At 30.8% G+C, this 16,183-nt stretch overlaps 1 protein-coding gene across 1 annotated transcript in view; it reads left to right on the top strand.

Annotated features, from left to right (window-relative positions):
• Nucleotides 1-5,689, top strand: part of LOC117118164 — an 89,737-nt gene extending 84,048 nt beyond the window's left edge. The window contains exon 22 of the mRNA XM_033262679.1: nucleotides 5,491-5,689. Within this exon, the coding sequence (XP_033118570.1) occupies nucleotides 5,491-5,689 (199 nt within the window). The remainder of the gene's footprint in view (nucleotides 1-5,490) is intronic.
• Nucleotides 5,690-16,183: the final 10,494 nt, after the last annotated feature.

The following is a 16,183-nucleotide window of genomic DNA, read 5'->3' as shown; positions in this document are numbered from 1 at the left end:
ATATATAGGTGGCGCTCTCTGTTGTCAACAGACAAGATTTTGGTGAAGGTAGTAAATAATACATTTTTTGTCACTTATTTTATTAATACTTTTTTTATTATTACAGTAGAACCACGTTTTTAGGTACCTCAGTTTTACGTATGCCTCGTACCGATGATGACATCATAAAAACCCCCAAAATGCTCAAAACAAACAGGCCTTTTCAGGGCCACCATGTAAAAATAGATTTGTTAGTTTCTGTCTGTTAGCTTCGTGTGAAAACCCCTTCTGATCAAATTTTCTACATGAAGTGTACTACTGGGTAGGCATAATTTTGCATACAAACGCTATTGTTTGGCTCACCCAGTGCTGTGCACATGTTTTTAGTTTGTCCATTTTTGTCTCAACACACCCAGACAGGACCACAGCTCTGTTGTTTAGAATAACCATGAAGGGGAATCCCAAGTTTTACCTTTGTCGTATAGATAATCTTGCATTATTTTCATGTGCGTTGGTTAAAAGGTATAAAATGATGAATTAATACACTAGACACATGGTTTTATTTGAACACTTTATTATGACATCGTAAAGTAATGAATAAAAGCAATGGTTTTATTCGTAGGCCTAGGCCTACAGTTGTATGTTAGGCTTGGTAACATCCTTTGTTCATAACATAGGTTTATTGAGTATTACACATGTATTAGGTCAAAAGTCACCAAAAATTTAACCCACCTTAATTTTAAGAATCCCCTGATTTACATACGCCCTCGGTTCTGTACCGTACGTAAAATGGGGTTCTACTGTATTATTATTATTATTAATATTATTATTAATATTAATATTATTATTATTTCATTATGAATGTTGAATAATACTGTATTTATGATAATAATAAAGTTACATACTTATAATAACTGATATCTTCTCAGTGGTTCACACAATTGATTATGTTTGAAAGTCATGAAAAATTTACAAAAAATTACGAGACCAGCAGATGTAACATTATTATAGCTCTTTGTAACTTAAGGTACAACTCAATAGGTCTAGGAACTCCAATTAGCAACTCAATAGTATTATGTAACAATGTATTTGTTAACAGATAAAGCATTTAACAAATAAAATATATATTAGTCCTATACCATGTTTCATTTTACTTTCATTTATACTCAACATCTGAAATGCATTCCTGGTTCATTGCTTGTAGAGTTTAATTACTGTATATAGTGTGTAAACATGAGCTGTTGTAATGATATAGAAACAGGTTCCTCAAAAGAAATGGTATTTTTTTATAGGATTTTTATTTAGAATGTGTAGCTAAAAATTTTAAACATGAAATGAAATGAAATATGCTTAGTTTGGTTTTTTATAATTCAAAAATATTTGATAATCATTTCATCATGAGCAGTGTAGGCTGTGCATATGAATCAAAAATCTATTCTGAAATTTGTAAGCACTGTACTTATCCCGTATTTGATTTATTTAGTTATTAATTCAGTTCTTAACTACTATTGTTTGTCAAGTAGGTGAATAAACATCACTATATTAAACCATCATTATGTTTTACTCAAATTTAATTCACAGGCATCCCAAGTATATCTTCAAACTCTGCTGGGCTTTGGGATAAAGGTCTTTTGTCATTCTTTATTAATTTTTTTTGTTGCTTTTTTGCCACAAGAGTACGCACATGATGCAATTTAACTTTGCTAATATATTTAAAATACTGTATTAAAATACTATGTCAAACACCATATTAAAATACTGTAGGCTTATTTCAAATTTTAAACATATTAAAATATCATAAAAAGTTGAACTATGACATTTTTAAAAATGCCTTAAAAAAAATTCATACAGTTCTATGTACCCCATAGTTCTTGAATTCCTGAGAAAGAACAGTCGAGTATTACTCTTTTTATAATATTATGACAATGTTCTACTCCACTAAATTGTTTTTATTAATAACCACACCTATAGAAGTACTTCTCCACTAAAAATTTTTTTATTAATAACCACACCTAAATACTTAAAGTTTTCAACAGACTCAGTTACCTGGTTATTAAAATCAAGGGGAGGTAGAGGACTGCATATTTTACAAAAGTCAAATAGTATTTCTTTGGTTTTCTGTTCTTTAAGCAAAAGGCAATAAAGCTACACCAATTAAAGAATACACTCCTCTTGATATTCATCTTCAGTTCCTTTACTATGACAGTGTCATCTGTATATTTTAAATAATGTATATGTATGTTTCAGACCTGATAGTCATTTGTGTACATGGGTACAATCCCCCCCCCCAACAAATTTTATATAGAGGGGTTGGTTCCCCCCCCCCCACATTTCATCCACAATGTAAATTCTTAAGTTAGAAAAATGCCTGAAAATTGATGAAATGAACTACTGTACATAAATGACCAGGTTTTAACAAAAGACCGCTGTACAGGCAGATAACATTATAGCTAGATACCGGTGCCTCTATCCATAAACATCTGACTTGTTTGTGTGCTTGCCTTTATTGTAATTATGAGAAAAAAAAATGTGTAAAGATAAGATTTGTTTCCGCTTGTGAAGTAGGTAAAGTTAAGTAAATACATCAAGTTTTAATTTCTATGGTACATTGAAGCGAATAACATTATATCAATAATGATGAATTTACTATAAGGTAGTTGATTTTATTTGATTTATTTCTAAATTTTCACAAGCAAACAGAGTACAAAATTAAATGAATAATAAACAGCAATTAAAGAATTTCAGGATAACCCTTTAAGCATTTTCTGGTTGTTTCCGAAGGGGTCCCATTAAAATAATAAGGAACACTACAAAGACAATTTACACAAAGAAGGCAATTGGATTGGATTGGACTTATTCGGTGCGAACACCAAAGATACACCGGGGGACAATCCCCTACTCTTTTCTGAAGAGTGTACTGCGTTCTTTAACATGCACATGGGCCACAATGCACATGGGCTTAAACGTCTCATCTGAAAGACAGTGTGCTATATTGTAACTTGCATTTCAGCCCTCTAACTGAAACACAAGGGAGCAGCGATGGGAATTTAACCATGGACCTAGAGATCTCCACGGTTCAGCACACACACAGTGGCTACCACCAAATTAGCCGACTGACCAAAGCTGCTCTCTTACTTTAGGCAATGGCCTAAAGTAAGAAACAAAGCAAACAAGTACAATACAGAAACATTTTTCAAAAATAAGGTAGTAAAGTAAATAAATAAAAGACTATGTTTTTTTATTTTTTATTTTTTATGGTACATCACACATAGATTAGATTCACTTTGCCTAGTGATGTGATGATGATAAATTTTACTATATAAAAATGTCATTTCCGGCTGATGCGGGCGTGGTCACACATAATATCCCCCCCCCCCGCCTTCACTTTTCGAAACAGATCTGTGCCCTTTGTTTGTGTACAATATGAATAAAAGGGGATTCGGAAAACTTGGGGGATCCTAAGTAGTGCTGACGCTTGACTTATTTCCTAAAAATACCTCTTAAGTTCGATTTCCCTTACTAACTTTCTATCCATTTGATTATAAAAGAGTTCATCTTTAGTTTAAACAACCTATTGATTAGAATAATTATGATTAAGTGTATTAAATGCTGTGGAAAATTCATAGCATCTTTGGTTGTATGCTGATTTAGTATCATTGATAGACCTGCCTGATTGATATGCAACTGATAAGGATCAATTAAATGAGAAAGGTTGAAATAATTAAATTTCATCACTATCAAAGTTAAAGCTACTGGACTATAGTCATTTAAAATACTACGATTAGGAATTTTGGGTACTGGAATTATCGATGCATCCTTTCAATGGAACAATACAGTATGACTATCCAGTGATAATTTAAACAGTTTCGGAAAAGGGCAATTCCACGGCTACTCATGTTACATTCTGAGCAAATCAGAACTTCATGGAGTCTTCTTTTAAAGAAATCTTAGGCTCCTTTTGGTCTCATTTTTAATATCCACTTTCATTGACTTGATGAATCTTAAATTCCCGTTTTTAAATTTAAAGGCATTTGACAATTCATGAGTAAGTGCTTTAATTTGTTGCAGTAACCAAGAATGTTTATAATTATTGAAGTATTTATTTGTGTGTTGTATAGCCTATTCTGAAAGGAGAGAGAGAAAGGAGAAGGCATTCATTAGGTTGAAAGAAATTAAAATTGAAAGTTGGCTAACAGGAATTTGTTTTAATTATTGTTAATTACATAAATGAAAAAAAAAAAAAAAGGATTGTGAAAAAATAAATAAAATTTGTAGTTGATGGTTATGTTGTTCACCTTTTTTAGTTCCTATGCATGCAATGCAATAGGAACTATTGTAATCACTCTTTAGTCACATTTCTTTTGTTTTTTATTGTGTGTAGTGTGTATGTGTGTGTAGACATTTATGGAAATGCGCATGCGTCAAAGAAAAGTTTTCCGACATTTTGTTTTACATCGCGATGGGAAGATAAATGTGAAGTTTCTGCAGAGTTCAGTCAGAACTCACACTAACCGACCGGAAAGTCGGCATGGATGAAACTATTTTGGTTTACAGCAAAAAAATTCAACTGCTGTAGGCATAGGTATTTTGAAGAAGGCCTAAAATAAAACTAAATCGCATATTTAGGTATTTATGAAAGAAAACTTTTTCAGCACTAGTAATTTGTTTCTGAATCATTCACTTTCTACCAGGTACACATATATTGTCCTGGTTGTTGAGATGCAAACATAGATAAAATATCTTATCCAACAACACAAGGAATGTGTCCAGCATCAGTCATTTGTGCCACACGCTTCCACAATTGAAGCTAATAGAATTTCTGTTCTATTCTATTGTAGTTATAGTCTATTTAATGATTATTATCTGAATAACATTTTGCAGGGATGCAGAATGCAGGCTAGATTTATAAATGCATCATAGGCTTTTTTTGAAGTGGAGAAGGGGGTGCAGGTTGTTGTTTTCAGGGAGACAATTGATAATACATCATTACCTAATTCAATTTTTAATGCATAAAAATGTTAGTCCTCGACCATTATTTCAGTATTTATTTTTGGAATTTTTATAGAATTTGATAAAGAATTTACCGATTTTACATTGAAAGTTGCAAGATGGTATGATGATCACAAATCCACCAACATCCTGAAAGTTTTTTACAGAGAGCATTTGAAAAACTCCTTTGATTGCAGGAAAACGGTGCGTTGATGTTGGTTCCCCTGCGATAGTCTGTTTTCTCATGCTTTTTTTTAAATTCTTAGGTCACTTGGTTAGATTTTAGGATTTAGTTTTTGGTTTGTTTTCTTTCGTGTAACTTAAGCGCATAGAGACCATGTAGTCCCAAACCATTACCATTACCATTACCAAATATTGTATTTCAATAGACTTGTTAGATGCCTTAATTGTTACGGGAGATCTAAGTTCAGCAGATCATACCATCCTGTATGACATAATAAAGTAACTGGACAATTTAGGAGAAGAAATTCAATTTAAAATGTCATCATGCCCAAATATCAGGGAAGTAGACTATTCAAAATTCAGCCTACATAGGCAACGACTGATGAAGCTAGAAGCAACACTGACATTGCAGGATGAAACAGCGATAAGTGGCATGTACAATAACCCAGTAAACGAGTATGACGATAGCTGGAGTTTCATTTTGGAACTAGAAAAAAAGAGGAATAATTTGAGAAGGAAATATGAAGGCATTCATTGATAAGTTGAAAAAAAATGAAATGTTTGATGCTGTAAACTTTTTAACAGGTATTCTGTTTAATTAAAGTGCCTCTGCCACCTATTCTAACAATTTCTATAAACTACAGCATGTTTATATTTATAAATATATTATAAACAAAAGTGTTGGTAATATATTACGAATAAAATTGATTTTGTACAAAAATAATGAGTTTGAAGTGTCATTTTTTAAAGACCTTAGAAACAAAGGTCAGTCAATGACGTCATCGGTGACCGACTTTGCCAAAATTTATCCAAGCGTGAAATCAAAACAAACTCTGCACTAGACCTGTTTAATTAATTGAAAATTACATAAATAAAATGGGCCATGAAAAATAAAATTTGTAGTTGGTGGTCAAGTTGCCTATATTTTTTTAACCTTATGATTTCTAATTTGTTACTGAAAGCAACATCACTTCAGTAGTCTCATAAGTTGTGTTATTCCTCCTATTTTATATGATGTAAAATACATCATTAACAAATTATTAGATCGAGAATTATGTAAAAAGAAAATTACCCAGTAAAGGAATATTTTGGGATTATTGTGACATTCCTGCTAAATTCATAAACACTTAAAGGTATATTAATTAATTACTGTTTAAATTGGTTTGGTTATTAATGTTTATCGGTGTCAATTTTAGAATAGTCATTTTCTGGCATATGCAGTATTCTCATAATTATCATGTATTGTAGTGTTAAAAATAGTAAAACATTGCAATATTTTCTCTGCTTGTTATAGAAGTGAATAATTTCTTATTATTTCTTGAGTGACTAAAATATTAATTTCATATTTTAGTCACTCAAATATACATTACTGTATATTACATAACACCTTTATTGTACTATAGCAAGACTGTTTACAATAACAATGTGTATAATTAATTTTACGTTTCCTGACATTTAACCTGTTGTCTTAACTAAAGTTAAAGTATACTACATAATTTATTAGATAGTATAATGCATACTACTCCCAGTATCGAAATACAATTCAATATTTCAACATTAATTATGTCATCATCAGGAATGATGACTGAATACTTCATAACCATATTTTGCGTAAAGTAGTAGTTTTCTAAGTTTACTTGTATTCTGGATGCACAATAATTATGATGGGTGCTCAAGATTGTCAAGATTTCTAATCCATGATTAAAAGCAGCATCACTTCATTAGTCTCGTAGATGATTATAAATTGCATAATTTCCCTCGTATTCTCTTTGGTTTCATGCAAAATACATTATTACCATATTTATTCAAATAAACCCTCACTTTGAATATGACTAGTAAATAGATTTAGAGTGGTCTAAAAAGTTGTTTACCAAAAAGTAGTTTAGTTGTATTCCACAAGAAAATATAGCTTTTGCATAGAAATTGAGAAGGAAGGAAATAAGAATATCATTGTTCAAATGTTTAGACAAAATGAACTATTATTTTTACTATATAATGTGTTCCATTTATTGTAAACATCATTAAGAATAGACAAAGCAAAGTTATCAATATTTGACCCACAGTTTTTGAGCTTGACTTTTAGTTTGATGTAGGTAAATATTTTTCTATCAAATTTTAATAGTATTGTATATGTTTTAATTACAAATTTAATTGAAAAAAATTAATGTAAGTTGCTTTTGTTTGCAAATTCAAATTACGGCCATTATAGAGAAGCGAATAAAGGTAGTACATTTCCAGGTCAGAGAAACAATGCCAAAGTTTGTTGCAGTGGATTATACAGATGGTCAGTGTTACTCATGTTACCTACACTTTTTTTTTCTTTTTTTAATAACAACCAGTAAATTTTGCCAAGGCTCAGTCTTCTTATTTTTTGGTCGATTTCAGGCTCAAAGTGTTCTTCTTTTGTTCTTATTTTACACAATCATCAAATATATAAAGTTATTATTGTACAGCAGTTTACACTGTACTGGTGGTATGTAGGTAAAAGTGGCGTCAGAAAATATGGCCCCAAATGACAGGTTTACCTCAGCCTCAATTTGTTCTTATTTTGTTCTTAGCCTCAGTGTTCTTAGAAAATGTGTTTTTATTTTTTAATAAAAGTGTGTTTGATTTTTCTGGATTAATGTTTTTATCACACCAAAGAACAATATTTTGTGCCTCCTATCATGAAAATATCTTAAATAAAGTTGGCCGTTAGAAGCAAAACTAAATTATTTCGAATGCCTTTGAAAAATCAGGTATGGTTTTTATTACCAACATATTTATGATGGTCAGAATTATTGTATTAATCATTTTATTTTCATTGACCGACCTTATAGAATCAACAGTGGTATCATTACCACTACATTCATCATTATATACATTTAACTTTACCATGATGATGATGATGATCATCATCATCATAATCATAAATCACTACTGCCTTCTTCACCACCACCACCATCATCATAGTACTATCACTATTTCATCAGAGAGGTTATAATTTCCCACACAACAAAAAGCTGAGAAAAGCTTATACTGTGACTGGATCTTTGTCACTATTTATTTATTTATTTATTTATTTTTTTTAAAGTAAAATTCTGTAATACTAAATCAGAATCTCCAATATATTTGTTAGCAAAAATTAAATCTTAAAGGTTTTTTTTTCATATTTTATTTGGAAGTATTTTCTATTTTTGGAGTGGACCAATACTTGGAAATGAGACCAGCACTCATGACAGTAAATTATCATTTTATAAAAGAAGCGGTGAAAGCAGTGGTATCGGTAAAGTCTTTACCAGTTTCTTTTATAAGCCAATGCGACCAATTTTTTTGCATAATAGAAGAAAATAAAATAGAAGGTAATGCAAAATGTACAGGCCAATACACAGGAATTTTATTGGGTGGATGTGAATTTGAATTTATTCGAATAAACACTCACTTTGAATAAGCATCATCCCAACTTCAGTTCTATTATGGCAAATACATTAAATTAAAAAGTAATAAATAAACAAAGTAATTTCATGTCTTTTTTTTAAAATTTATATTAGGATTACCAATCATTTCAGATGTGAATCCACAAGAAATGTAAGTACAAGAAGATGAATTGTTTTAACTGCAATCTATATCAATCATTACTTTTGCTTGCTTCTTAAATTATTTACCTTATTTACAATGTGCATTTTTTTTATTTTTTTTTTTATTAATTTAGTGATTAAGTTTAACTCTTACGTCTATCAAACATGTTGCATCTGTGCTATAATTTCCTGCAAACATACTGTTTTTGTAAAAAACAGACTAAAGAAAATTTTACGCTATTAAGTCAATCGTAGTGAAGTCTAATTGAGTTACAATTCATATTTTGGTAATGAATTGTTAGAAACATTCCAAACTTAAGTGCCAATTAATATACTGTAAAATTTATAAAACTATGTCTATTCATCAATCCAAATACAGTATCCAGCAACGAGGGGTCTGATCTGGTGGAAAAATCGGACCATCACTGAGTTTCAGATTGCTTCTAGCAATCAGTCATTACTTTTTCTTGCTTCTTGAACTGTTTACCATTCTTACGATGTGATTGAATTTAACTTTTTTTACGCGCACATCTGTGCATACATGTTGAATATGTTTCTACGAAACATACTGTTTGTCTTGAACTTTAACTCCATTGATTTGCCTAATTAGCTTGCAATTAAAAATTGTATAGAGACAATTTTGGGAAATTGAGAAAGGAAGAAATTAGTTAAGAAAGCAATTACAATAGTGGATTTTTTTTGTATTATAACAATTATTTGCGAACGTTGTAAATGTTGAGATTACATTATGTCAGGAAATAATGTTGAAGATGTACTATACATACAGTAATGGATTTTTGTAGTAGTATTTTGTTGTAATATGTCTTTAAATCTATTATTCGTGTCAAGATTTCATTCTGGTTTTATGTTTTGAATAGTCAAGAATATTTTTCATTAGCCAAAAATTTTTCATTAGCCAAAATATTTAAAATCAGATTGTACAGCACCAATTTATCAATTTTGGCCCTTATGTAATTTTAATCAATAAGCTGCACCTGATTTTTTTATTTATTTAAGAAAGCTAGGTTATTAGCTTATTATTTTTTGCATTTATTTAAGAAAATATGTATTGTTAATTTTAGTGAAAAAAAGTAAAAAAAATTAAAATAATTATTTAAGTTAAGTCTTTCAGTGAAAGACTAGCTTCAAAATATCATTTTAGGGTAAAAATGTGTAAAATTTGTCATATTTTAGTAAAATTTGGCACTAAGTGTTCTTGTTTTTGGATGCCTTGTTTGGTTTGGTAATGGTAGAGTGTCTGATATAGATAGGCTAAGACGAGTTGTTAGACATGCTGGCAAAATCATGCAGTTAGATTTAGATTTCGACATGATATTCATGAAACGTATTATAGGCAAAGTAGAACAAATTATGAAGAATAAAGATCATACACTATACCACTACTATAACTGGTTACCCTCTGGTAAAAGATTGTCTATATGTACAAAAACAAAAAGATACAAAAATTCATTGGTTCTCTCCCCTATCAGGCTCTACAGTGAGTCCGTATACAGGAATAGGGTTAAATGAACATTAGTTATCTTAGGTTTTTAAACTTGGAAAATTGCTTTTCAATGGTTTTATTATCTTCTTCCAGAGTTAAACATCTGGAATTAGATTTTTCTCTAGATTTTTGATATGTTATTCCTCATTGAATTCTGAGTTGAAAACAATTTTTTTCATTACTGTTGCAATTTTTTCCGGTTGACCCTCTTTTTTCGTAGATTGATTGGACGTATGGAACCGATGGAATTAAAGATAAAAAGTAAGCTTCCAATACTTTTCTGTGACTAAATACATTCAAATAATAAGAAAGTATTGTATGTGTGGAAGGGGAATATGAATATGAAGGTGACTTGTACCACTTTCTACATAGTTTGTTTCACATTGTCTTTAAGTAAGTGTATATTTACGCCTCAACGACTTCATAGGCTTTCTGGAATAGGCATTTTAAAATCTAATATTTTACTATCAAAATGTACTAAAATCATAAAAGCTTGCATTTTATTAGTTATCGAACACACATTTAATCATCAATTAACATTTACAAAGAAAAAGTAAGATACAACATCTTAATAATTACGTTAGAAATTGGGATCAGTTGTTTGTCAGTGGAGAAAATGGCGTATGGTTGAACGCATTTTGCAATGATAGCAACAGAGTAGTATCACATGGTATCGTGACGTAACACTGTAGTACTCTATTATATCAAGGGTTTTGTATTGAAAGGCTGTCGTTAGAAATATCACTAGCCAATACAGTACAGTGAGCGGTTCCTCAGCGGTTCGCATAGGCCCACCTATCAAGATGTCTATATGTTGCAAACATCAATAGACCTTATGAGTGTGAGTTCTCACTGTCAGCTGGTGTATCAAATAGTATATATAGGAATTTATTGACCAAAATTCAAGAGCACGCACACGGTATGATTCTATTAATATGAAATTTAAGGATATTCATTACTTAGTAACCAACCTCTTAAACAATTTGATTTTTCCAAAGAACATCATTTGAATGTAATTAATAGATAAATAATATGAAATTAGATACCATTCGAAGATGTTAATGAAATTGTTCATTTGGAGCCTATGCCTCTACTATCATTTGCTACTCCACTGAGCTGGTTAAGAACATTTTTTCCCAATGCAATGTAAAAACTATAACAGATAAATCATAAAATTTATATTTGTATGGAAATGAACTGCCAACATAAGAAATATTAAAATATTTTCCCTTTTATACAGGATGTATGGGGCGAAGACAATTTGGACATCTTAACACCATGCTGATATCTGACAATTATACTTATGTTTTGCACCAAGAAGGCAAAATCAGACAATTCATACTGTGCCGTGACGTTTTGTTGTTAGATGCATTAGAAGAATATAGAAATGAAAATAAATTTCGAAGCAGAATTTTTTTCTTTAACCAAAAATTTAAAAATAGCGTGGTTATATTTACATCTCGGCCTAAAAACAGGAATGTGTTAATTAAAGAGAGTATACATGGGACGTTAATGTATTCAATGCAGACATTGCAAGAACTTACATTAAAAGACACTTCCATTACTCTAAAGAACCTGCATTTATTAGGAGATGCGATTATTAAGGACTTACAGCTTGACTCAGAGCACGAAGAAGCAAAGGGGATACAAACTTCAGGAGGTGTACTATATTGTATTAAATTTTCAAGAATTTAATATTACTTTTGTTTGCCTGTATCATGTGGGAAGATTGGAACATCTTCTAGCAGATGAAGTAAAGACGATTTCGAAACTTGTTTTAAAACTTCTCACAAGTTGAAAGCAGAGTCATTTCTAGGATTTTGCTCACAGAAAATGTCAGACAAGAGGGTTGGAAAATGAGTGGTCAGAGGAGATGAAAATGCTACTTAATCCGTTGGTTGAGTGATGATAAATTGGAGATGTTTACAATATTTACATACTGTGAGTGAGACAGTTCTTGTTGCTGATGTTGGCAAATTTGCTACATATTGAGTAAGCTAAATAATAGTTTCTTTGCATATTGCTCTCTAAGCACATTTGAAACTTATTTTAAAAAAAACAAGAAATTTTAGTAAGTAATATTAAAGTTGATATAGTGAATAAGCATTCTAGTGAAAATGGAATTTTAAATTAATATTTGAATATTGTACTCTGTTAGTTATGTATGATCTTTAATGACTTTCTAAAGTTTTATACACACACGTTTTTAATTTTTTTTTAAATATCTATACTGTACTTGTTTCGATATGAATGAGTATTGAAGTGAAGACTTTATTAAGGTTGCCTTTATCAGGAATGATAATGATATTTTTCACAAGGCTATTTTGCTTTACTAAAACCCCCCCAAAAAGTTTTAAATGTAATTGAAATACATATTCAGTAATGTAAGTAAAATTCAATATTAGACTAGAAAGTGATGTCATGACAATGTAGAAAGGTAATTTAAATTCTTTATTAATTATGTAATATATTTTATCCTGTCAATCATTACTATGTCTACATTTATATTTAAGTTTTGAATTCATGGCCAAGCAGCAAAAATTCTAGTGGCTATTAGCGACACTCATTCCTAATGTCCATTATAATGAAGGAACGAGATAATAGTGTTAATATTGTGATTAATATTTTATAACGATTATACTTATTATCATAATAATAATAACTGTTTAATGATCTTAATATGATGATGATAATCAAAATTACGTTAATTATAATAATGATGTTGTTCAATGTTTATAACATGACATAAAGTAGTGATTGTAAATTGTTTGCGAAGTAGTTAAGATTAATTCCAGTGCACTAATCATTTTCTTCAAACATTAAATAAACTTGCAGATTGGTTGGTTATATGAACAGTATTTAGCCTTAGGCATAGATTCATTCATCACATATATATATCATAATACCCAGCCAGAGAAAAATAATAATTAAGATCAGGGAGCTGTATATATTCTATACAGATTGCACATTATGTGATGGTGATTATTAGGACAACGCTACAAGAAAATGCTTTTTTACACTGTGTGGTCTGTCAACGCATTGTCGTTAAAAACCTATTATATAAATATTGTTTACGTAAAAAAATTTGATAAAAGCCAAGCAACTGCAAAATTATTCCAATCACTGATGAAAAATAAAATGCATGACTAAGGTATAGTAAAAATATAATTGAGTTCAAGTGACAATTGATGGTGTACAATTTTGATTAAAATTATTGTATTTGTACAATTGTAATTAAATATTTTATGATTTTGTATAGTGTACAGTGGTCACTATAATTACATAGTCCATTAATAGTGTACAGTGGTCAACAGTTCATTACTAATGAGTTCATGACTATTGTTGTACAGTCAGCTGAATTCCGTCCGTCCGTAACCGTATTGCAATGGTTGGTATTCTGCATTTATATACAGTATTGTATAATGTTATTTTGTTCTGCATTGTATAGTGTCATTTTATTCTGCATTGTACAATGTTATTTTATTAACAGAGTTGAATTGCATAATTTTAATTGAGAGAATAAACTATGCTTGTGTTATGAGTGGAGTTGAATAGTTCATGAGATGCTTGCCATCCAATCTCTGAGTGTCCTGGGTTCAATAAAAAAAGAAACCCTAGTTAGACTTAGTTCATGTAGAGCATCATCTATGTACAGTATATGTTTGTTTTTTGGTATTTTATAGATATGTGTCTTGTCCGAGGGCCCAATAAAAAGCACTGTGTCTAACACTGATTTTAGCTTCACCCTCGTTAAAGATGTTTAATAAACCTGATCTCTATTTGCCCAATAATGTACAATACTTTTACCTTTTCCCTTGTACAGTAATTGAATTTTATAGAATACATATTTAGTGTTTTAAATTACTTAAGATTGCAAATAAGCTAATTTTGTAAAAACTGGTAGATATTTAATTCTCTAACCATTTACAATTTGTGAAAATAATGCTCTGTAATTAACATGACTGTATTAAATTTACACTACCCATTGTCTTCATTATGGGTAGCTCTGCACATAGTACCCAACTCTAGAATTTCAAAGTTTTTGATTGGGTTGTTTGGCCCATTTTCATTTAATAGGAAATTTGACATTATTGTGTAAACATTGTAGAATGTGTACCTTTGTTGAAAAACATTGTAAGTGGTAAGTATATATATATTCAGAAAATGTCAGACAATATGAAGAATATGTAATTTAAACACAAACTTAAATACTTATGTTAATATTTAGTAAAAACCTTCATAGAGCAATTACTGTTTCATAGCATGTTTATATTGCGTTTTTTACTAGCTGTCGTAATCCTAGATTTTGAGTGGTTTTTTTTTTTAGAGAAAATTGTGGTCAGAGTTCAGATTATTAATAATAAACTGCATCGTACTCCTGCGTAAATGTTCATGTAATTTAAATCAGTGATAACGGGAAAGGAATTGTAATATTTCAGAAAGCTATAAATAAACCTCATTGTATTATTCTGCTGTTTGCATGAAATTTGTATTTTTTTGTGTTTGTAATGGTAATTCAAAATCAGAGCTCTCTCACTTTTCAGACTGTGCAATGATGTGGGGTTTGTCTTCCTTACAAGCATATACAGGTGCCCAATTGTACCAGATAAAGCACCTTTGTCCAAAGACACGAGTGCCTTGCACAGCAAGCGTTTTGAAATACCAATGGTTGTGCCTGTGCCAACCACTTCAACTGTATCTAAATTCCCAATAAAACAGAAAATTTGTATTTCTCTAGCATTTGCTATGGGTGTCATGAATATTAATAAGCTGCTGTAAGTGGTGGTAGACTGTTCCCAAGAAATCCTGCAGTTTTTTGTGACCATTTATTAAAACACTTTTAATTTAAATATTATTGTGTGTGTGAATTTTGGATGGGCTTCTTTTCGAGGCTACTTTTGCAATGTAAAGAGTGGGGGTGGGGGTTTCTTTTCAAAATGAATGCTGTAAATTTTGAGAATTTTACAATTAAACAATAATTAAAGCCACTTTTACATCAATCTCTATCATGGAGTGTATTTACTGGCATTATGTTACCTAAAGACTATTATAAACCAAGCTTGTTTTTAATTTATTTTGTTTTCTAAAATTAATGCACAGTCAATTCGAGATGGGCTTCATCTCAAGATTTAGCCTACTAGGCTTCAAGGGAGTGGAGGGGGGTACTTCAATTCAAGATGGGCTCCATCTCAAGATTAAGCCCACTGGGCTTCAATTCAAGGTTTACGGTATATATTTATGCAATATCAAATTTAAATATGCATAGACTATAATTATTAATAGATAAGATTCATTTGAACAAGTAATTCTTGTATAGTTACCAACCTGAGAGAGTTGAAATGCGTGACTACACAGCTGGTAGACTGGGTTCCAGTCCCTAATCTTTGTCTTAATCGGTTGAAATGCTTAAGAATAAATCGATTTTGGCACAAATGGCGTTTCATTTTACTTATTTGCATGGCGTTCCATAGTATACTTTTTCTGGGATTCATCAAAAAAGTTTCTCAACATAAACTGACGCTGCTGGCGCTTTCCGAAATGCGCTAATATACTACGAAAAATCCATAAATTAGAGACTTGTGGCAAGTCTACACAGTTGGTTGCAGGGCCCGGGTTCTAGTACCAAAATCAACGTTTGGTTGTGACAATAAACGCGCGCGACAACTAGATTTTACTAAGTATGTGGTTGGCTGGTTTGTGTTAGACAAGAGAAATTTTCTTGGTGAATAGATTCTCGAACAAGATAATGAAAGCTATCTAATGACTCAAACTACTGCATGACCGTTTTTATATTTTTAATAAAACCAATTTATTCTAATTTTAAATACATTTTCCCCTGAATTAGTGATAATTCGTTATCATGCATATAATAGCCATGTGCTAAACGCGTGTCAAATATTTGATGCGTGTTACATCCAAAATCACTTTGAAATGTGGGACCATCCAGTGGCGGATCTAGGATTTAGTAAAG

The sequence above is a fragment of the Anneissia japonica genome, unplaced genomic scaffold (assembly GCF_011630105.1).
Source record: "Anneissia japonica isolate Jap-2015-1 unplaced genomic scaffold, ASM1163010v1 scaffold11779_len1430905_cov172, whole genome shotgun sequence".
NCBI classification, from domain to species: Eukaryota; Metazoa; Echinodermata; class Crinoidea; order Comatulida; family Comatulidae; genus Anneissia; species Anneissia japonica.
Note: the sequence above shows the minus strand (reverse complement) of the source record. Positions and strands in the feature narration are given on the sequence as shown.